Consider the following 24,338-nt stretch of genomic DNA (forward strand, 5'->3'; position numbering starts at 1 on the left):
CTGGTTCAGGAAAGAGTTTGGCACATTCAAGGAAAAGAAAGGTCATCAAAGCTGGCAAATAGTGAAAGAAAAAAGCAGCTCAAGATTAGGTAAGAAGGATCAAGATAAAATCACAAAGAAATTTATAGTCCCTGGTAAGGAGTTCGGAATATATTCCAAGTCCTATAGGAAGGCATTGAAAGATTTTAAGCAAAAAAACAATCATATCATATATATGTTCAAAAAAGAAAATTTTTATAAATGTGTGAAGAATTATTGTAAAGTGATTAAGAGTAAAAATAGACCAAAAAGGGAAGTACTGGGTTGATCCAGGTGTGAAACACCAGTGGTTGGAACTAGGGTAATAAAAAGGCAAGATTAGAAAACAGTGGCAAATTCATGATTTATAAGGCTTATAATTCTTCTAATGGATTATTGGGGGAAAGAGACAAAAGTCTAGTCAAGGGATTTTCTACTGAGCCATTAGAAATATCATAGCACTATTAAGAAAGCAGAAAAGAAACTAGTAGAAGACTAGTTTCGGAATGGAATGTGTTTGGAAATTAAAGATTTTATTTTGTTCATGATAAGTTCAGAGTATCTATTTTACATACCAATGGAGACATTAAAGTAGCTGTTAGAGACCTGGACCTGAAGTTCTTTTGAAGTAGACAGCAAGCTGATGGTATTTAAGTCAATAGGAATGGAATAATTCACAGAACAAATAATGAAGATTAAGGAAGAAAAAAGTAGAGGGATGATGGACTTAGAAAGAATCCTTGAAAGTTTTCTCAACTCAGAGTCTGAGAAAAATAAAATGAACTAAAAGAGGAGTTAAGAGCCACCATGCCAAAAGCTGCTAGAAGATTAAAAGGAGGATATAAGCCTTAACTCTAAAGTGGGCTACATGAAGATCTTCATTGACTTGGCTGTCAATTTTGATTGATGTTGAAGGAATGAAAGACCTATTGGAATAAATATAGGGCAGAGTTAAGACAGTCTTCAGACCATCTTGGATAATGTATATGTAAATTGAATTGTTTTCTTGTTTATCCCTTGCCTTTTATTTGTGTCTTTATAATTGCTCCATAAGTCCTGGGACCCTAAAAATTAGTAACGCCTGAAGTTAGGAGTGCACTGACGCTAAAGTCATAATGATATGCTAGGATCCAGAAGCCATCTATGTCTTCTTCCAGCCTCAAAACAGTCACCTCTGTAAGTGTTCAGGAGAAAGCACTATCTCTTTAAATGTTCTCTGCAAGCAGAGATTGTGGCTATTATATTCCCCAAAATATCTTATTTACAATAAGAACTGTATATTGTGTATATTGCTGATTTAAGGGAATCAGCTACAGAAGAGCAAAATTTTGATATTCTATTTTGCTATATTGCTCACAACATTTTTAGAGACTTACACTATTTTTCCATGACTCGTATATAGCAAAGATTTCTGAAGTATATGGATTTCTATGAGTTTCTGCCAATGTTCTGATGACTTACCAATTAAACACAGAAAACTATATTAGCTATTTATATTGCAACTACTGCTTCAAACATCTCACTTTAAGAACACAATAGAGTGTTGAGATCATCCTGGTACTGAGGTGGCAGAGAAATAAAATGAAACAAAAAATAAAACTACATGGATATGAATATCTTTAAAAGAAGGGAAAATAGATTATACATCACTAGTTATCAGGATTATAAACATTAATTATCAGGACCTAAACAAAAAGGAAGCCCTGCTAGTTCTCTTCCCATAATCCAAAGATTTTGGGGGAGCAGGCTTTGCATCCTAAAAGGAATATGTCACAAGACCAAGACTGGTGATTTTTTTTTCAAAAATCCTTAGTATTGGAGTCTTGTTCTGGGAGATGTAAAAGATGGGAGTTCTTATCCTTTTTTAAATTTTCTTTATAAAACACTAGAACATTTGGGTAGCTCCATTTTGGAGTTTACTTAGTTCATCTCAAAACTCAAGCTTTGTTCACTCAAAACTTTATTTAGTGCTTGTGGATTACCTTAGATCAAAATGTACAAAGAATGTCTAATGTCATTAGTATTCATGTAAATATTTGACAATGAACATTGCAAGAACAGGGATGTTTGCTTGCTTTGCTAACTTATCCCTAATGCCTCAAACATTACTTGAAATAATATATGTTTTGCAAAGTTTTGCAAAGACCCTACAAAAGCCAGATTGGTGTTGGAGGTGGATGGCTAATCCTGCTGTAGAAATGCTTTTTCTCTTAGTTGTGGGGGAAGGATTCCTACATTTCCAGGTGTTCTTGAAATACATATTTCTACTAAAGCAGCATTATTAAAGTTTTAATATCTTTGGAACTTGGAAATTTGATAATTAAACACTAAGCTTAAAATTATTCCTAAATCAATCACTGAGAAATCACATATAGAATAGAATACCTTTACAATTTGTGAACTGATCATACTAAGTCTTCCAACTCTCACTTGACCAGGAAAACAGGGTAAATAAACAGCTGAGATGATGGCTGGTCTTGCTACTTTCACAGTATGTTTAGTGATTTCAAAACTTTACTATCTCTCCCCAAAGGGCGAAAAACAACTTTCTGAGAAACAGAAAGTCTCAACTTACTCTGACCAAGCTGAAAAAGTATTCTAGGATTCAGAACAATGTTCTCAATTTTCTAAGCCAGAATCAGTTCCAAGAAATAGAGAGGAACCCAGAAATATCTACAATGATGATAATATTTCTTATTTATATTCTGGCAGTTCTACATCAATTCCTGTAAACACCTCAGTCTGCTAATGTCTTCACAGCCAAAGTAAAATCATAGTTAAAATTACTTCCAGAAAAAAAGAAAATACTCTTTCCTAAATTTTTATGAAGACTACTTGTTTAGCTACATTTTACCAAACCATTCAACCTATCAGCAGCTTTGTGATCTGTACTACAAATCAGAAGTTGTCCTAAAAATTGAACAATTATCCCCAATTCAATAAGTTAATACTGTACATCCTAAATGGTTCACATACATTACTGAAATTTAAATATTAAAAAAAAATTTATTATAAGAGGTTAACCAATTAGGATGTATTAAATGCTTATACCATAATCATACTGAAGAATAGATGTCATAGTTCAAATGCAAATGACGCTCCCACTTTATATTAAGACTTCATATACAGATTTAATTTGTAAAAATTGTACTCTTTGGCATGAAAGAGATGTCAGTTTTCTAATTTTTAAAAAACAATAGTAATAATTCTGAAAGGAAAAATACAAACCATAGTCCATACTAAATGTAGGGTCACTTGAAATTCAGTTTCTTTAACTTAAAAAAGAAAAAAGAAATTAAAATATGAAAGTTTGTGGCTAGCTGTTTTCATTTTAACAATAGCTTTAAATTTAATTAGGCAAGATTAGTTAATAATACAATTAGTACTTTAAACAATTCTATATTTTATAAAGGATAAGATTATTTAATAAGATATGAATAGTCTTATTTTTAAGCTTTGTGACTGACAACTCTATTTCCCCCTCTGCATTTCATTAGCTAAGATTGACCTAAAGATGACCCTGCTGTCATCAGATCTTCCCGTTTTGTCATCATCTCATTGGGTAGAAAGTAGGAAGGAAATAGAATGGACTCAAGGTACTAATACCCTATAATTAGTCTTCGGTTATTTATCTTGGGTCTTCTCTACAACTAAGAAGCCAAGGAAGACCTTACTGCCAAGCAACACCTGACAGAAACAAGCAAAGGTAATTGTTCTAAACAGCTCAGAGTGATTCTCCACAGTAGTTAGTTGGGTCATCACCGAGTTATTTTTGAATGACATTTTCTTCCTTTTAGCCTTTATTGCTATGTTTAAATGTGTCCAAGCATTACTTCAATATTAATTTCTAACATAAAACCTCGATTTTTATGGTGTTATGATTAAATTAATTTTAACTTTACTTTGGCTCAAGGTTTGATACTGGCTAAATTAGAGAAGACATCATGAATTCTAAATAAGAACATGCTTGAGACAATAAACCTATTGCTACAAACAGAGAGAGTCAACTCAGGAAGATGGACCTCTGATAATAATCCTCATTGATCCACTAATTACCTTTGAATTTTGTTTCTACCCAAAAGTCATAATTTTGTTATAGTATAATTATGTTTTAAAGTTATGTGTTTCATGTGCTCATGGAAGTTGAATAATTCTATAATTCCACAAACTATATCTTCTTTCCAAGCTATGAGGGCAAGTTCAAGTACTTGCTGGTTCAAGTACCTAAAATGTAAAGCATATTATCTCTGATTTCTATTTATGCTAAAAAGGGAGGAACTATTATCATTTTATAGAATGTTCTCTTTTGTATGTGTGGTATTTTATGTGAATTGAGAAGTCGTCTATGATTTTCAAGAGAAAGATTATTTTTTAGTCAATAATTTTCAAAGGCAAATAGAATCTGATCCGATTCCTTTTCTCTACCTGGGGCTTTAATTCTGTGACTTTTCTAAGGCTCACTTTGCAGTGACTCAAGTTTATTTAAGTATGGCAATAACAATAGTTGCAGCAAATGTACTTAATATTTACTTCACAAATATAATGTGAACCTAAAAGTTTAGATGTCACATTACTGTCTAAAAGACAATTTATTAAAATTAAGAAGCAAATGTGACACTGTATCCTTTAAAAAAATTTTATTTGTTCTAATTAATTATACATGAATACAGAATGCATTTTTACATATCATACATAAATGGAGTGTAACTTCTCGTTTTTTTGTTTGTCCACGATGTAGAATTATACCAGTCCTGTAATCATATACACACATAGGGTAATAAGGTCTGATTCATTCCACTGTCCTTCCCACCCTCATACTCCCTTCCCTCCCTTCCCTCTCCTGTCTCTAATCCTAATTACCTCTATTCTTTCCTAGCTCTCCCCCCTTATTGTGAATAAGCATCAGCATATCATAAAAAAAAAATACAGGCCCTTGGTTCTTTGGGATTGGCTTATTTCACTTAGCATGATATTCTCGCCCTCTACCCATTTGCCAGTTAATGTCATAATTTCATTCTTCTTTAAGGCTGAGTAATATTCAGTTATTTATATATATATATATATATATATATATATATATATATATATATATATATATATATATATATCACATTTTCTTTACCCATTTATCTGTTGAAGGGCACCCAGGTTGGTTCCATAGTTTTGCTATTGTGAAATGAGCTGCTGTAAACATTGATGTGGATGCATCACTATAGTATGCTGCTTTTAAGTCCTTTGAGTATAACTGGATCCTCTTTTATTTAAAATAAATAAACAAATAAGCTATTTTATTTCCTTAAACATTTCAGTCAGTCACTGAAGTTGTCCTATCTATACTTATTAAAACAGTGAAGTTAATCATATTACTTAGGTTTACTAGAGAAGTAGATTTAGATTATGATGAGTGCATTTTCACATCTTCCCACTCCTCTTCCATCCTATGTACTTTATGTACATTGATCATAGATCACCAAATTTTAGAAATCACTCAGATCAAACTCTTATGTTACAGGTAAGTAATGCAAAGTCTGGGAAAGGGAAATGAATTGACTGTGGTTACACAAGTAAGGATGAGACCTGGACTAGAATTCAGTCATCCGAAGGAGTGTATAGTCTTATTAGTGTCTAGTCCAAAAACAAATGTTTTCCGTTGTTTACTAAGTAGTGCCTCACGCTTTAACCAGCGTTTAAGATCTCTACTTTTTCTACTCTAAACTTTCTTCCCAACTTTGTCTTTCCCTTATCCTATAACACTTCAATCAAAATGTCCATGGATATTTTCAAGGATTTCTCCTTTACCTGAAGTGTGTTCTTCCCCATTAAACTCCCCATAGGCAAGTTTCATCTATATGTCATCTACACAAAGACTTTGCTGCTTCTCTCAACTGAAACTTTCTATCAGGAGAAACTGTCTTTGTGGCATTTTATGTGTCAGCTCTCATCCCTAAAGAGAATGTTATTTTTTAGCAACATTTATATCAGTTTCACCTTGATAATCTCAACATTCTGTATAGGACTTCATTCTTATTAGGTTATCAGAATATACTAAATGAACAGATGACTGAACTTGTAATAATTCTTTTATTAATATTATCAAAATTAAATTCAAATTTTTTTCCTCTAAGTTTAGAGTTTCTAATACTTTTAATAAAATAGAATTTCCACTTTGGCTAAATCTACCTACAAAATCAGGCTCTTTTTAACTTAAAGCAAAGCAAAGCAAACATTATATCAAATCATTTCTAAATTGCTAGTAATAGATTCTTTTAATATTTTATTTTTTAGGTGCAATAATGAAAGGTTTTCTTCTGATTGTGAATGTTGTGGTACTAACCCTACCTCTCTTGGTGAGTTAATTTCATTTAACCAAGAATATTTTATTTGAGGGTTAAATTTCTAAATACACTTATGCCCCATAGAATAAAATATCTCCATGCTAGATATTTTAATATTTATTTCTATTATAAAAGTAATGTTCTAGATATCCATTTAGTTACCATAGTTTAAAAATCCCACTTAATCATGTATAAAAAAGGCTTTCAAATTTTTATGCTATAAAAATATATATTCTGGGGAAAATAATACTGAAAATATTTTAAAATTATAAAATGCTCTAAAGACAATTTATAAAGAACAAATACAGAAATAGAGTCATAAATCTTCAATTGTTCTAATTAAATTCCTACTTCTCCCAGACTACATTCTCCTTAGGTACTAAATCCTTAAATATCAGAGGTTTGGCTAAGCTTCTTCACTGAGACCTTGACACTCTGTCTCTAGCATTCAAATCATTATCTTATCTTGAGTTATACTCCACTCATGATGTCAACTAGCAGGCTCCTTCCCAAGGATGCAGGACCATAAACAGTTCTAAGGTTGGCCAATGCCATTTTGAACTGCATGATATGTTTAACAGTAGGCCAAAAAAAAAGGTTCTGCTTCTCTTTTGATATTTTAAAATTGTTTTTATTGTTGCTTTGGCTATTGCTCTGTTTTATTTTTCATGTTCATTAAGGAATTTCAAACACTATATTTGCCAACAGCAAGAGCAAGGAAGGAAGCATAGCTAATAGTATAGCTGCTCAGTTAAGATTGTAACAATTTTGGAGTTCTTCCTTCATTTATTACTAAATTTAGGCTTGCTTTAAGTTAAGCTCTTTTAAATAAATTTGTTATGTAAATTCTTTTTTTTTTCAATACTAAAGAATGAACCCAGAGGCACTTAAATACTGAGCAGATTCTCAGCTCTTTTTATTTTTATGTTTTTATTGTTTATTTTTTGGCACCAGGGATTGAACTCAGGGGCTCACAGCCACTGAGTCACATCCTCATCCCTATTTTGTGTTTTGTTTTTGTTTTTTCTTAAGAGACAGGGTCTCACTGAGTTGCTTAGCCCATCGCTATTGCTGAGGCTGGCTTGCAACCCTCCTGTCTCAGCCTCCCAAACCGCTGGGATTACAGGCATGCACCACTGCACCTGGCTTTATTTTTTCATTTCTAGGCAGGGCCTTACTAAGTTGCTTAAGGCCTGGATTAGTTGCTGAGTTTGGCCTTGACCTTACAATCCTCCAGTCTCAGCTTCCCAAATTGCAGTTGTGCACCACCATGACCAGCTGTTATATATATTCTTGTGTGTGGGGAGTGTTCCAGGGATTGAACTCATGGGCACTTGACCACTGAGTCACATCCCCAACCCTCTTTTGTATTTTATTTAGAGATAGGGTTTCACTGAGTTACTTAGCACCTCACTTTTGCTGAGGCTGTCTCTGAACTCTCAATCCTCCTGCCTCAGCCTCCAGTGCCACTGAGATTACAGGCATGTGCCATGGCCAGGCTCCGTTAGGCAAATTCCTGGAGTCAAAACTACTCTTAAAATTTTTGAATTACTGTGACTTCCACATTTTTTATTATTCCTTTAAATTATGTTTTATAGTTACTTGCATATTAAGAATTTAGGTAATAGGAGTATTCTCCTATTACCTAAATTGAGTATTGAATAATAGGAGTTCCAATCATAAAATGAGCCACAATTAACTGCTCTTCACAGCTTCTCAAGCTATTAGAGCCTACATTGTGTAAACTGTCCTTTGCATTTCAGAAAGGCTTCAAGCCCCAGGCGCATGCTTAAATAATTCAAAAGGAAAATTAAACTTTGTAGATTTTGCCATTCGATTCTAAGAGTAGTCAAAATTACACAAATTAAAACAGCAATATGATACCATCATTTATGTGCTAAATTAACCCTTCCTCAAAAATAAAAACACTGACATCATATACATTGTGTCTTCAATAAAAAATATTTTTAAACTAAAACAGAGAATAAGAACAAATAATAATTTTAAAAACTGCAGTGCTTTTTTTTAAATTTCTCATTATTTATTTTTCTGCAACTCCTCAGGCTGCAGAGGTACAAGACCAGGAAAAATCAGCAGTAAGTTTATCTTAAATATTTCTGTTAGACACATGAATTCCACAATATATTATTCTTCAAAGTTCAATATTAAAATGCTGTCTAAAAACTAAATAAGCATTTGATCTCCACAAATAATCTAATGATCTTAAAAAAAATATATATCACTGCTCTTCAGCAAAAGATAATACGAATGCACCTCAGACTTGTTTATCTGAAACTCTTGGTTCCATTACATAGCCCAAGGCATGTATTTTTGTCTTTCTTGTGTATGCAGCCACAAGAGAAAACACTCTCAACATTTCACATTGAGAGGACATAGAAACAAAGTAAAACTTAATATCTCTCCTGTCTACATTTTAAGACTTGGGGAAAGATCCCTCTGTTACCTGCCCTTGAATACTTATATACTTGTATTTGTTTTCCTTTTGTTTCCCAAATATATTTGAATTAATATATTAAAATTTGTTTCCTTTTATGAGAAATGTTTGCTTTGCTGTATTGTTTTTCTATTCATATAGAAATACAAATTTTTATGTATGCATATAATTTAATGTTCAATTAAAAATTGAAAATTCCCTAGCTCATCTTTTGTGGAGAAAATTAAACTTAAAGAAAAAAAGAATCCTAAGTTTAAATCCAGAAATCCTCCCACATTTTACTATTTTGCTATAATTAGTTTAGAGAAAATAAAGCTTACCATCTCTCAGGCTAAGCTCTAGATAAATAAAATTTGAGCAATTACAAATATGTGGTACAAATATGTACATTAGTGTATATGTGTGTTATCTGTGTTTGTGCATGATATGTCAAAGTTCCCTGTGAGAATTTTCAAGGTGTTGTACTCATAATATCCAGTATTTACTGAGTAATTTCCATATGTATCAAATCTGGGGCAATGTGGTTTGTATTGAGAATTATCTCATCTACTTTGTTTGAAACAAGTATTACTTTTAAATTATTGAAAATAAGATTTTATAATATATAAAATATTGAATTAAAAGGAAGGTGTATATATCCATATCATGTAAAATAATATGATGTTGAGTTCCATACTTCAAATGTTGTATCAATATCGAATGATATTATTTCAAAAAATGCTGATTTAAGATAGCTCTACATTCTTCTATAATCATACTTTTCTACATATTTTATTCTTTTTTCAGTGCAACAAAAAAATTGAAAGGTTGTTTGATGAGAAGATAGTATCATATGTCCCAATTCATTATGTGTTGAATAGGAATCCTCATTTTGAACCTAATTACTATCAACGTACACCAGTTGCATCAATTAATAATCCATATATGATTCATCCATACTCTACAAAAGCATTTGTACATATGTCACATGCCCAAATTCCCCAATGGCATCTCGTGTCAACTATCCCCCATCCTACCATGGTACAACCTCACCCATATCTACACCCATCATTTATGGCAATTCCCCCAAAGAAAATTCAGGATAAAACCACTATCACTGCCAATGATGTTAAAAATACCGTTGAGCCTACACCAGTTCCTACTGATGAACCAGCAGTGAGCACCCCAGTCATTCCTGAAGCTTTCCCAGAGTTTGTCAACACCCCTGAAACTACTACAGTCCCAGTGACTTCACCAGTTGTATAAAAGAAACAAAATAGAAGACAATATAGGTAAGTGAACAAAATATAAAATGAACAATCCAAACAAGAAGCATGGAACTATCAATTGTAAAATCTAAAATTATGAGAATGGATAAATTAAGTATGTTATGGGAGCAGGCAAAATAGGATAATTGTAATTTTATTTGGAGGACCTATAGCACTATAGCACATCAATTAATAGATTCTGTTCCAACAAAAAATAATCACATTTTATAAAATTAAGAATTTGGGAATTTTATTCTCAAATGCTTTTTCTGCCAAATGGAACACTCTTAGAATGTATTATTTTTATTTCATCACTATTCACAGACAGCTATGACAGTGAGTAAAATACTATATATACTCTGATTTTTTTATCTCAAAAATGAATTTTCTCAGATAAAGTTATTTAGAATATGAGTTTTAATTTTTTAATTCCATAACAATGCTCTTGTGTATGAATAGAGTGAAAGGAAATTATATATTTCCCATGCACTCCTTTATTTCAGATATCATTCCAGGAAGGTTCCATGAAATTAGGAATCACAAATTTCTTCTAAGACAAAATAGGGAATAATTACAATTCTTAGCTTCAAAAACACATAGCTACCAAAAGAATACTTTCATGATATCAAATGTAATATAAAAGGTTACTGCTTATTATTTGGATTGATGAATAAAAATAGAGTCTAAAATAGTTGACAACTTTTAGGAAGTTATATTAATGAAATAGAAAATTTTATCCAAAGAATGAAATAATTTGGAAATAAAGGTATAAAATTTTAGAGATTTGCAACAAAGTTTTTCAGTCCATTAAACTGTTTACATATTTTATACCACACAATGGTCTGTGGTCTGATGGGACTAGCATAAGCCAGAAAAGGCTACTTCTTCCGTCTTCTTGCTTAATAGTCTTAGGCTGGTCATTATACTCTGAGCTTTCATTTTTCTCACAAATTTGGTTGCTATAAGGCTTCAGTGAATATGTATATGTGGGAAATTTTTAAAAACTGATGAATTTGAAAAATATATCAGAAAAGCAAAATTAATAAATACTAAAATATATCTTTAACCAAACCCAAAGTTATTATTATATAAGAAATTTTCATAATAATGTCAGTTGAGTCCTATCACATCCATTCAGTGCCTATTTTATTACTATTTCAAATTTAGGAATGAAGAAAGAATAGGCCTAAGGGAGTTAAGTGAGTTATCACAGGTAGAAAGTAAAAAATGGGAGGCAAAGAAAACATGTTTAATTTCAGATAGTGGAGCTTAATTACCATGCCATCTATTTGCATATGGTCTACTTTGCAAAAAAATCACAGAAAACACACTGTGATATCCTTAGACTACTATATATACAAATTCCATTATTATTTAATAGCCTATCTGTTAAGAAAATGATAATAAACTGGATAAATATTTGTCTTTAGAAAGACAAAATGAGGAAATTAACAAAAACAACATGAAAATAACTTAATATTTAGTTAAATATTTTATTCATCAAACATTATTATTACATAATTAATGTTTTTAATGGAATAATCTTTATTCAATAGTACGTTTCTTCAAAACTCAGGAATCTAGATTCCTGAATTAAAACGACAGTCTACCACTTATAAAGAATCATGTAAAGGACAGTTATCCATGTAGATACTAAAGTAAGTAAAGTCCTACTGCCAATTTTAAATATTTAAATTGAAACATTTAATTTGATAAACACTGATACAGTCACAAAAGAAAAATAATGGAAGTTAAATAAAAGTTTACATATGAGAACTGTTAACATACTTATGTGAACTAATTTTAAACCATCCTTTTTGTAGGTCTTGCTGAAACTGAATGACTACTTCAAACTCCTCTTTAGGCCATTTGTTTTCCTTCATTCAAGATAAAATGTGATTTAGATCCTTTTTCTTCTCCCCTTACTTTTTAACATTCATGCCATGCTTAATTTTTTTCGATTCTTGCACAATAAAGTCAATTGAATGCAATTGCATGTTTTTACTTTAGAGGAGTTTGTGGAGATGCTTCAGGGATCTTTGAAACCTTGACATTCCAAGGCAAATTCAGTGTGCATTTGAGTACACAGTTTACCCATGGGCAGAGATCACAGTTTCATCAAGTTCTTAACGTGGTCCATGATCTAATACTGATTAAGAACGGTTCCTCTAGAATGGCACTGAACATTTAAACTAACTGGTACCAGAAAAGAACTAAGCCATAGTATTCCAATCTAGAGAGGACCACAAATTGACTTTTAGGAACCTTACATTTAAGTGCCCAAATATAAGTCTAGAGCATTCATTCTAAGAGCAAATTTTGGACAAAGGCAAATTACAGATGAACACAACTATGAATACATCACAAAATTCCAGGAGTTGATGAAAACTGTAAACATTCAGGATTAGTTTCCTCAAGACTGGAGGTCACAGTTTCACATGTGTCCAAACACAGTTCTTGTCCAAATACACACAGACCACCACCATACATACCACCATACAAGGAAGCTTCTCGATTAGAGGTTCTTATGTCTGGGGGGAAAAAAAGATGAATATTCAAAGTCTAAAGATATGACATGTTTTTTCCCTTAAACAAATGCTGCAAGGAAAATTAGCAGGTCTATATTTAACACATCATTCCAGGAAAAATATAAAACACTCAGCTCTTACAAAGTGCTTATATGTCACCCATCTAATCTGTTACTATAACCTTGAATAGATGTGCTATGATTAGAAGTAATTTATGGTCTTTTTGATTTTATCTTTTAATTTGTTATATATATATATATATATATATATATATATATATATATATATGACAGTAGAATGTATTTTGGCATATTGTACACATATGGAGTTCAGCTTATTCTAATTCTTGTGGTTGTGCACAATACCCTGGTAATGTATTCAAATAGAAGGATAGGAAAGTTATGTCTGATTAAGTGGTTAATATCCAAAATATATAAAGAACAATACTCAATAGCAGAAAAACAACCTGATTTAAAAAAAAATAGGCAAAGGGCGTAAAAGATATTTCTCTGATGAAGACATAAAAGTAGTGGACAAGTATTTGAAAAGATGATTAATATCACTAACCATCAGGGCGTTGAAAATCAAAACCATAATTGGATATCACCTTGCACACATTAGAACAGCTATTGTCAAAAAGACAAGTGATAAAAAGTACTAGCAAGGATATGGCAAAATGAAAACCCTGCACACTGTTGGTTGATGCAATCATTGTGGGAAAAAAAAGTATGGAGATTCCTAAAACATATAAAATATAGCTGGGTACAGTTGGCACACACCTGTAATCGCAGAATCTCAAGGAGGCTGAAACTGCAAGATCACAAGTAGAGGTCAGCCTCAACAATTTAGGGAGACCTTCAGCAACTTAGGGAGACCCTCTCAAAATAGAAAGGTAGAAAGGGCTAGGGATGTAGTTCAGTAGTAAAGCAGCCCCAGATTCAATCCCTGGCACCAGAAAAGAGAGGAGAAGAAGAAGGAAGAAGGAAGAAGGAAGAAGGAAGAAGGAAGAAGGAAGAAGAAGAAGAAGAAGAAGAAGAGAAAAGAAAAGACAAGGGAGAGAGTGGGAGGGAAGAAAGAAGTAAAAATAGAACTCTCATACTCCCCGAAAAGCCCTCTGGTGGGCATATGCCCAAGGGAATGAAAGGAACACTGTAAAGATAGCTGTAGCAGTATTATTCACAATAGTCACAACATGCAAACAACCTAAGTGTCCATCAAGGGATGAACTAATAAAGAGACTGTATGGGGGCGGCGGGAGAAAGCTGCTATCTTTACATGTAAACAAAATACACTGATGAGTTGCTTATTTTGGACATGAATAAATTACTTGAAACACAAGTGTCCAAACAAGTGGAGGTAATTTGTGATGCATGAGAAATTAAATCTCTAGGATAAAAAATAAATCTGATAGAAGATTCATATGTAGTCATTCACTCATCAGTTACTTGCCCAGGATTCACTATGTGAAGTCAGCATGTTTGCTCCCCACTTTCAGGACCTCAAAGTCCAGGAAATTTTTAACAACCACTTGATTACTCAGTCCTGAAAAATACACATATTGGAAAATCCTAAGGTACTACAGAATTCAGCATTAAGTTATATAGCAAGTATTTATGTAAAACTTTAAGATGTATAAAATGCTTTCACTTGTCAACTTCTTCATCTTCATCAATTATCTCTTAAAGTAATTTACTATTGATCTTCATCTTGTATATGTGGAAACAAGAATGGTAAAAATATGTATATATGGCATTTCAAGTATCTACAGTCTGTTTCTACCCCATCTTTGAGGTTATATTTACTGATACTTCTACCCCATACTCTATACTCCAATAGTAACTGAGTTTGCCAAGTACAGTGGGCAGAGGAAATTTTTGGAGTCATAAAATCTGTGTGATGTTTGAACCTAGGCTATTTATTACTATCTATCAACAATGTGACTTTTGGCAAAATTAGCTGACATCATCCCTTAACCTCTCTGATCCCATCTGTAACAGTGAGATAACAATGTGTACCAACGTTTGTGGGGAAGACTCAATGAAATAATGTATGCATAAGCCATATTATGGGTACATTTCGCTGTTATCCTATTTTTCCTAATATAATATATTGACATTCATATTTTCTCCATGTTTTAAGTGCTACAGCACAGTTCTGTCTTCTTATCTATAAGTCTCACATAGCACTAATCAATCTCTTACATATGAAAATTGCTTAAAAGTGTGTTGAATTTTAAATAAAATGACAGCTTAACAATTCATTATCTGAATTTTGTTAACAACGTACTGAAGAACAACAGGTAAGGTAACCAATGAAATGTTCATGTGTACATTTATTTATTTTTATTTGTTTATTTGTTCTTTTTAGTTATACATGACAGTAGAATGTATTTTGCCATACCATACATATATGGAGTATAACTTCTCACTCTGTGGTTGTACATGAAGTATAGTTACACTGGTTGAGTATTCATATATGAACATAGGAAAGTTACATCTGATTCATTCTACTGTCCTACCCCCTCACATGTATATTTAAATGCCCTTTTTGTGTGTTCAATGATCAAAATACAGCATAATAGATGGCTTCTAAACTCTCCTTTATACCATGTAACCATAATTCTGGCCATGGTTTTCTTGGATCTAGTGGCTATATATTGCAAGTGGATCCACTAGCTAACAAGAATGGATACTTCCATTTTCTCCTCCAGTGAAACTGCTTAATTGCTCTCTGCAGCTGTTCTCCCTTTAATGTAGCAAACTTATTTACTCATAGTCAGCAAAAAATAATAAAACAATCATCTATATTGAGTAAAACTTTCTATAACACAAATGCTTCTCTCTGCCCAAGATAGTTTCTGGTTATAAGGTGGGTGTCACCTTCAATGCCTGTCTCCAGAAAGAATTGGCTATATTATTCCTTTAATACCCTAAAAGTATGGATTGCTATTTTAACTAAAAGTTCCTTTTTAAAAAATCACTATTTTATTTATTCTTATAATTAAATAAGCTCTAAGTTGTTAACCCTAATAATCACTCTGAATTATGCTCATATTATAAGGCATTTATAAAGGGTGCAGAAAACTCTTATTAGTAAATAATTCCACAACATGAGAAGTCTCAATGTATACTAACATAATTATGAATAACATATTCATCCATCACTACATTATTAGTACTGATTCCCATACATATATATGTATATAATAATGTATTTTTGCTAGAGTCCATGAATCAAAATGAAGGTCCCCATCTTAACTATGGTCACCTCACTACCTTCTTATTGATAAGTTTTTAGTGCATTTAAACCTGGAATTGTCTTTGCATTTAGAAAAACGTAAAGGCATCACATCAATTATATGGCACAAAACCATGTTATAGTAAAACATCTCTGTTTTTGCCCCAGGATAATGCATGCTTTGTTGCTTAAAAAAAAATTATTATGCAACAGGCAGACACCTGCTGGAGCTCAGGCTGCAGCACAGGACCACCTTTTCTGACAAGCAGACCACCCTAGGGGCTCAGGCCTGGCCCAGATCCTCCCACACAAACATACCCAGGACCCAGGCTCAGGTACATCCGAGTTCACCCCACCAACACCTGGGTGACTTTAACATGCCTCTTTCACTGCTGGATAAATCTTCCAAACAAAAGTTTAGCAAATAAACTATAGAACTCAATATCTTAGACTTAACTGACATATATAGAAATAATTCATCCTTAAACAAGCAAATATATTTTCTTCTAAGCAGCACATGGATCCTTCTCTAAGACAGACCATATATTATGCCACAAAGCAACTCTTAGCAAATATAAAAAAGTAGAGATACTACCCTGCATTCTTTCAGATCATAATGGAATGAAATTAGAAATCAATGATAAAAGAAGAAATAAAAGCTACTCGAACACCTGGAGACTAAATACTATGTTACTGAATAAACAACTGGTTGCAGAAGACATCAAGGAGGAGAATAAAAAATTTTTAGAGCTGAATGAGAACACAGATACAACATATCGAAATCTCTGGGACACTATGAAGGCAGTTCTAAGAGGAAAGTTCATTGCATGGAGTTCATTCCTTAAAAGAAGAAAAAAAGGTCAACAAATAAACGATTTAACATTATATCTCAAAGCCCTAGAAAAAGAAGAATAAATCCACACTAAAAGCAGTAGAAGACAGGAAATAATTAAAATCAGAGCTGAAATCAATGAAATTAAAACAAAAGAAACAACTGAAAAAATTGACAAAACAAAAGTTGGCTCTTTGAAAAAACAAATAAAATTGACAGACCCTTAGCCACGCTAAAAAAAGAGGAGGGAGAAAACTCAAATTACTAACATACTTGATGAAAAAGAAAATATCACAACAGACACCACAGGAATACAGAAGATAATTAGAAATTATTTTGAAAATTTGTACTCCAATAAAATAGAAAATATCGAAGGCATCAACAAATTTCTAGAGTCATATGATTTGCCCAAATTGAATCAGGATGATATACAAAATTTAAACAGATCAATTTCAAGCAACAAAATAGAAGATGCCATCAGAAGCCTTCCAACCAAGAAAAGCCCAGGACTGGATGGGTACACAGCCAAATTCTACAAGACCTTTAAAGAAGAACTAATACCAATATTCTTCAACTTATTTCAGGAAATAGAAAAAGAGGCAGCACTTCCAAACTCATTCTATGAGACCAATATCACCCTAATTCCAAAACCAGGCAAAAACACATCAAAAAAAGAAAACTTCAGACCAATATCTCTAATGAACATAGATGCAAAAATTCTCAATAAAATTATAGCAAATCGAATACAAAAACATATCAAAAAGATCGTGCACCATGATCAAGTGGGATTCATTCCAGGGATGTCAGGGTGGCTCAACATACGGAAATCAATAAATTTAATCCATCACATCAATAGACTTAAAGAATCATAAGATCATCTCAATAGATGCAGAAAAAGCATTTGACAAAATACAGCACCCCTTTATGTTCAAAACACTAGAAAAACTAGGGATAACAGGAACATATCTCAACATCATAAAGGTATATATGCTAAGCCCCAGGCCAACATCATTCTAAATGGAGAAAAATCAAAAGTATTCCCTCTAAAAATTGGAACAAGACAGGGATGCCCTCTTTCACCAACTGTGTTTAACATACTTCTTGAAACACCGGCCAGAGCAATTAGACAGACTAAAGAAATTAAAGGGATATGGATAAAGTAAACAAGAACTCAAATTAGCACTATTTGTAGATGATATGATTCTATACCTAGAAGACCAAAAACATTCCACCAGAAAACTTCTAGAACTAGTACATGAATTCAGCAAAGTAGCAGGATACAAAATCAACATCCATAAATCTGTATATCAGTGACAAATCATCTGAAAGGGAAATGAGGAAAACTACCCCATTTACAATAGCATCAAAAAATAAAATAAAATACTTGGGAATCAACTTAATGAAAGAGATGAAAGTTCTGTACAATGAAACTACAGAATGCTAAAGAAAGAAATTAAAGAAGACCTTAGAAGATGGAAAGAGCTACTTTGCTCTTGGATAGGCAGAATTAATATTGTCAAAATGACCATACTATCAAAAAGCACTATACAGACTTAATGCAATTCCAATCAAAATCTCAATGATATTCCTCATAGAAATAGAAAAAGTAGTCATGAAATGCAACTGGAAAAAAAAGAGATCCAGAATAGCTAAAGTGATCCTTAGCAAGAAGAGTGAAGCAGGCGGCATCACTATACCACACCTTAAACTATACTACAGAGCAATAGTAACAAAAACAGCATGGTATTGACACCAAAATAGACTTGTAGACCAATGGTATAGAAATAGAGGACACAGAGACAAACCTACATAATTACAATTATATTAGAGAAAGGCGCCAAAAACATACAATGGAGAAAAGATACCTCCTTCAACAAATGATGCTGGGAAAACAGGAAATTCATATACAACAAAATGAAATTAAACCCCTATCTCTCACCATGCACAAAACTCAATTCTGAGTGGATCAAGGACCTAGGAATTAAACCAAAGACACTGTGTCTATTAGAAGAAAAACTAGCCCAAATCTCCATTATATCAGATTGGGCCCCAACTTCCTTAATAAGACACATCTATTGTGCAAGAATTAATATCAAGAATCAATAAATGGGATGGATTCAAATTAAAAAGTTTCTTCTCAGAAAAAGAAACAATCAATGAGATAGAGAGCCTACTAATTGGGAACAAATTCTTATCACAGGCATGTCAGATAAAGCACTAATCTCTAGAATATGAAGAACTCAAAAACCTTAACACCCCAATCAATAAATGGGTGAAGAAACTGAACAGACAATTCTCAGAAGAAGATTAGGCAGTCAATCAACAAATATATAAAAAAATGTTTTTAATATAGTGTAATTTTTAAGTACTTTAATTTTTTATTTGTTGTTTCAAGTTACATATGACAGTAGAATGTATCTTCACATATCAAACATACATAAAGTATAACTACCCATTCTTGTGGTTGTGTAGCATATGGAGTTACACTAGTTGTGTATTTATGAACATCAGAAAGTTATTTTCAATTCTTTCTACTATTTTTAAGTACTTTTATATAATCCCAAAGTAATGACAAAATAGACATAGAAGATAAAAAAGGAAATAGGCAGGAGTCAAAATATCTCCATATAAATCTATGAAACACATATTAAAACAGTTTACTTAATAGTAGACAAAACTATAAAACATCAACGAAATATAGTGTAATTTAATTATGGTTGGATATAAAAGCAATAAGGAAAGGAAATACTAACCTGACCATACACAGAGGCCTCAAAATATAAGAACCTCTTTTATGTTGAGAGATTCCATCAGATGTTAGACCTAAAAAATAATAATCAACAGAAGATCATATGTTTGAGGCCAGACTGGGCTACTTAGTGAGACCCTGTCTCAAATAAGGGTTGAGGATATAGCTCAGTGGTAGAGAATTTCCCTAGCAAAACACCAGGCCCTGGGTTCAAATCCCAGTTCCATGCTTGTTTGAAAAAAAAATGGATTTTTCAAACACTCTGGTATTAAGTGCAGAGATAAAGTGTTTACGATCTTGGAAGTCGAAGGAATAAGCTGTGGTTTTCAGATTCATTGAGAATACTTAGCTGACTCTTCATTTGATGAGGAAACCAAGAACATGTTCTATTCCTCCTACTTTTATTTTCTTAGGAGAGAGAAAAAAATGGACAACTTGGTGATCATTTAGTATTTAAATTTAAATATTCCGTATAGGAGAAATATAGTGACATTTGATATGCATTTGTTCTTCATATTATTTCTCTTAATAACACACACACTTTTACAGAATAGAATCAGACGTGGCAATTGGGACAACTATATAAGCATGTTATATATCCAGACAGACACAAATTTGCAAGTAAACCTTTTTGGACACATTTGATATGTAAAAACAAACTGAAGTATTGCATTAGGAAAAGTCAATAGTTTTCAGGAGACTTACACTACTAACTGACATCTCCATTTCCTGAGATGTTCTATTCTATGGCAAAGGCATTTATGTCTCTTTAGCTCTGTTTTTTGGCCACTAACACTTTTTGTTACATTTATATTTGTTGTGTTTATCATTTAGTGTTTTGGATTTCTTTCAAGAAATATGTGGTATAAATTATTTTGCATATAAAAATAGTTAAGAATTGTTCTAGGGATTATCACAAATAATTTACAAGGAAAACGTCTGCTAATTCAATTTACGCATTCAAGATAACAGATGTACTCAAATATTATCAGTAGCTCATAAAGTAGCCTCATTCCGTTGTGTGTAACACCTTTATTTAAAAATGGAATAAAATGGGGATTTGGGTAGAGCTCAGTGGTACAGTACTCACCTAGCATGTGCAAGGCCTGGGGTCTGATCCCCAGCTCTGGGCGGGGAAAAAGAAAAGAAAGAAAAAAAATAGAAAAACCTTGAAAAAAACCCGAAACCAATGTTTATGCCAGAACTCCTATGAGGAGATGGGATCCATGAAGAAAGCATTAAACCTAAGATATATTTTTATTCCATCCTCTAAATTTCTCTATTTGCTATAATTTAGTGTACACACTACAGTTGTCCCTCAGAGCACTGCTTTCAGGACCACTGCAGATACCAAAATCAGCAGATGCTCAAGTCCCTTATATAAAATGGTGTAATGTTTGTATATAACCTACAAACATTCTCCTATATACATTAAATTATCTCTAGATTACTTATAATACCTAATATAATGGCAATGCTATATAAGTAGTTGTTATACTCTATAGCAGAAAATGACAAGAAAAGACAGTCTGAACATATTTAGCACAGCTGCAATTTTTTTCTAATATTTTCATGAGAGGTGAAAAATTCATGGATATGGAGGAAAAACTGTATACTTTAAATGATATATGTGCATAATTTATAAATAAATGGAGTTCATTTTTAACCAGGAATGGTGAATAGCTAAAAATGTTTAGAGCAAGATTTTACCCTATTTAGCTATACTCACTTTAGAATTCAAATAGGTAGATTCACTATTTGTTCACTATGATAGGTTAAAAAAATGCTAGATTTCAAATCCTTATTTTAAATACTAAATTACATATTTTGCTTCCTTCCCACCAGAGTCATGAGAAAATCATTAGAGGGCTCCCTCTTTAGAGAATTTTAAACATAAACAACATAGCTGACTGATTCTAAAGCTCTCTCTAGTCACCCTCAAAGATTTCAGATTTGGGGTGTTTGAAATCCACCTTATGCTTAGGAACAGTTTAGCTACTTCAGCACAAGTTACCCCACAAAGAAGAAAAAGAAATAGAAAAATCACAGTAACATTATAAACAAATATATTTTAATCATGGATAAGAATAAAGATAGCAATGAAATACGTAGAATAAAAGTATATAGAAAATATACTACTAAAGGAAGGAAGAAAATAAGGAATAATATATTCATTTCAAATTATTCACAGTAATGAGAAATTAAAAACAATCTACTAATTGAACAATGAAAAAGAACCTGTCCTGTGACAGGTACAATCCTGGACCATTATGAATTATTAAAATATGTTTATAATGAGTTAATATCTAATAGAATTGAATGTATATGTAACATTTGTGATGTGAAAAATTGGACAATATTGCATAATTAAAGCAATTAAAATTTAAATATAATTAGTTGGCCTACTAAGTCTAAGGAAATTATCAAAGTTATGTGATAAGTGAATTTTTTACAATTTCAATTTTTTGTTTTGTAATTTGCTAGCATGACCATGAATTACTTTGAGAAATAGAAGAACCAACATGTAAAATATGTAATATTTGGTAAAATCTGTTAAAAATAACTAGAAGAGGTCTGTCAAATCAGTAAAAAAGAGATCCTTTCCTTTACTGAAGTTGAAGACAATGCGTAATGAAAAATAAGCTAAAGAATATTTCTTATATTCAGAGAATAAACCTCATGATATTTTCAGTGACTGGAAGAGCCACTCTGAGTTACTGACTTTCCAATAACCACAAATATATTTGAGTTAAAAAAAAAAAAGTAAACTTGGGAGTATGAATAGTGCCAACATACGATTTTCTAAAACACTACATGACTTCACATAAATATATTGCATTCTCTAAAGATTCTAAAATCATCATTCTGATACTTGAATAAACTGTGGTACTTTGTGTAAATTAAATGCCACCTGAAATCCTTATGCACTGAATTAGAAAATTATCCCATTGAGATGATGCTTTCAGCATGATAATGCTACCCTTGAATATTACCTAATTTTTGTTACTCTGGATTTTCAACACATTCCTCAAACCATTATAATAAAATCGCATTTCTAATAACCATCATAAAAGCACTTAACGTGTATTCACTACTTAGTTATGTTCCAGGCAATGTGCTAAGCACTTCAGATTGATTTTATCCCTTAATACTTAAAACAAGCCTATGAAAATGAAGAAAGTGAAATCAGGGAAGAGAAACCACAGAGAGAAATGAAATCCCAACGGTCTTACTTCCAAGCCTGAGCACTGACACCACTTTATTTCTAAATTTGTCTTTCTACATTAAAATTGTGCCGGGGAATGTGGATCTTCCTTAGCCAGCGGTGGCCTTCGGGAAAACAGGTGGCAGGCTTCCAGGCTGCAGGGGCTTGGCCGCTGGGTCCTGGGTGTACGTCCTTCCCTCAGCTACTGTGCCGCCCAGTTCCCCCGCGGGGCTCAGACTGTGCCGCTGCAGTCTCTGCAGCTTCGACTTTTCTGCCTGGAACATTGTTAATAGAAATGGTCTTCAGTCCTTGATACCTACATCACACTTCACTTGTGTAGTACTGAGAAAATATGTGAAGAAACTTGTAATCGCGATTACGAATTCTTTGAAACCAAAATGGCAATCTCAATTTCAATATAATGTCTGCAGTTAAATGTTCCAATAACTATTTGAAAAAAGGCCTTGCAGAGAACGTCAGGGACGGACCATGCAAGGGAAACAAATTATAGCACCGCCGCAATTAACCAAGAAATAATTTGCCATTGAAATTCTCCATTGATTAGTGTCACACCAAACAATTTATTGTAATTTTCTATTGGTGTATACAGAAATACTTTTGGATTTTTTGTTTGTTTTTGGTACCAGGAAATGAACCCAGGGGCTCTTAACCACCCAGCCACATCCCCAGCCCTTTTTATTTATTTATTTATTTATTTAAATTTTGAGACAGTGCCTTGCTAAGTTGCTTAGGTGGACTCATTTTTAAAAGATACTTTATAGATGAATCACTTGAAGGAATGCCATAAAGGACTTCAAGTATATGTCAATTTACACTACATAACAAAATCTACCTTAATCTTCGACTTCCTTTGTCAACATACTTTTATATTTATTTGTGGGAAGGGGCATTATTTCAAGGTTCCCCTGTTCTCCGAACCTTAATAATAGAACATATGAATAGAAACTGATGTTACTTCTGAAACTATTACTTTCATCAACAATAGTAATAACTCCGTAGAACTTACTGTACCTGCACTGTGGTAACTACTTCACATATATTAAGTCCTTATAGCATTCCTGTGCAAATGACTAAATGGGACCAAATGACTAAATGCAGGTATGTATGGCTATGTAGTCTGTGGGTCTGCCCCTAACCAGCACTGATGTTCAACCTCAGCGTCCAACTAAAAACACATTCTAATATCAATTTAGGTTTTAAATAGCCTTTTCATTTTATAAAAATAAAATCAGTAAATAAGAATTGTTTTTAATATAGTGACATTGCATCAGAGACTATCTTCCCGAGGAAATAGGCAAATAACTAATTCAAGTTTCCATGATTCTTTTATATAGCTCACAGAATGCTTTCAGAATAAAAATAGTAATTAATATTGAATAAATAATGAAAGATTTAACACATTCTGCATTTGAAAAATCTGTTATCATTCGAAAGTCACAAGTTCTTCAATAAATGAGAAATTATTGAAAGTATTAAAACATTTTATTTAGGTGGGTAGGAAGATGGTAGTGAGGATTAAAAATGCATATAAAACACATTATAAGTTGGTTTTTCTTTTTCAGGAATGGAAATAAAATAATTTTATTTTCTTTTTTGTTTTATAATTATAAATTGTATTGGTATTTCCTAATTTATAAACTTATAAAATAGTAACACATGCACTTAAATATTATAATTTTACCTAAACATCTTACAATTCTAAAAGGAGACA

The 24,338-nt window shown here is 32.4% G+C and overlaps 1 protein-coding gene across 1 annotated transcript; it reads left to right on the forward strand.

The window, feature by feature from the left end:
* The first annotated feature begins 6,311 nt into the window (after window positions 1-6,311).
* Window positions 6,312-10,054, forward strand: Csn3 (casein kappa). The gene is made up of 3 exons (XM_046428733.2): window positions 6,312-6,365; window positions 8,417-8,449; window positions 9,595-10,054. The coding sequence occupies exons 1-3, from the start codon at window positions 6,312-6,314 to the stop codon at window positions 10,051-10,053; spliced, it is 546 nt and encodes a 181-aa protein (XP_046284689.1). The 3' UTR covers window position 10,054.
* Window positions 10,055-24,338: the final 14,284 nt, after the last annotated feature.

Source organism: Marmota monax, unplaced genomic scaffold (genome assembly GCF_021218885.2).
Source record: "Marmota monax isolate L192 unplaced genomic scaffold, Marmota_monax_Labrador192_F-V1.1 WCK01_AAM20220418_F8-fsc00132, whole genome shotgun sequence".
Classification (NCBI taxonomy): domain Eukaryota; kingdom Metazoa; phylum Chordata; class Mammalia; order Rodentia; family Sciuridae; genus Marmota; species Marmota monax.

What these genes read in the sequence shown, in the direction of transcription:
- Csn3 (XM_046428733.2), top strand. Translation starts at nt 6,312, where the DNA reads ATGAAAGGTTTTCTTCTGATTGTGAATGTTGTGGTACTAACCCTACCT. An exon ending in TACTAACCCTACCTCTCTTG is followed by an intron (nt 6,366 to 8,416) that starts GTGAGTTAATTT and finishes GCAACTCCTCAG; the next exon opens with GCTGCAGAGGTACAAGACCA. An exon ending in AAGACCAGGAAAAATCAGCA is followed by an intron (nt 8,450 to 9,594) that starts GTAAGTTTATCT and finishes TTCTTTTTTCAG; the next exon opens with TGCAACAAAAAAATTGAAAG.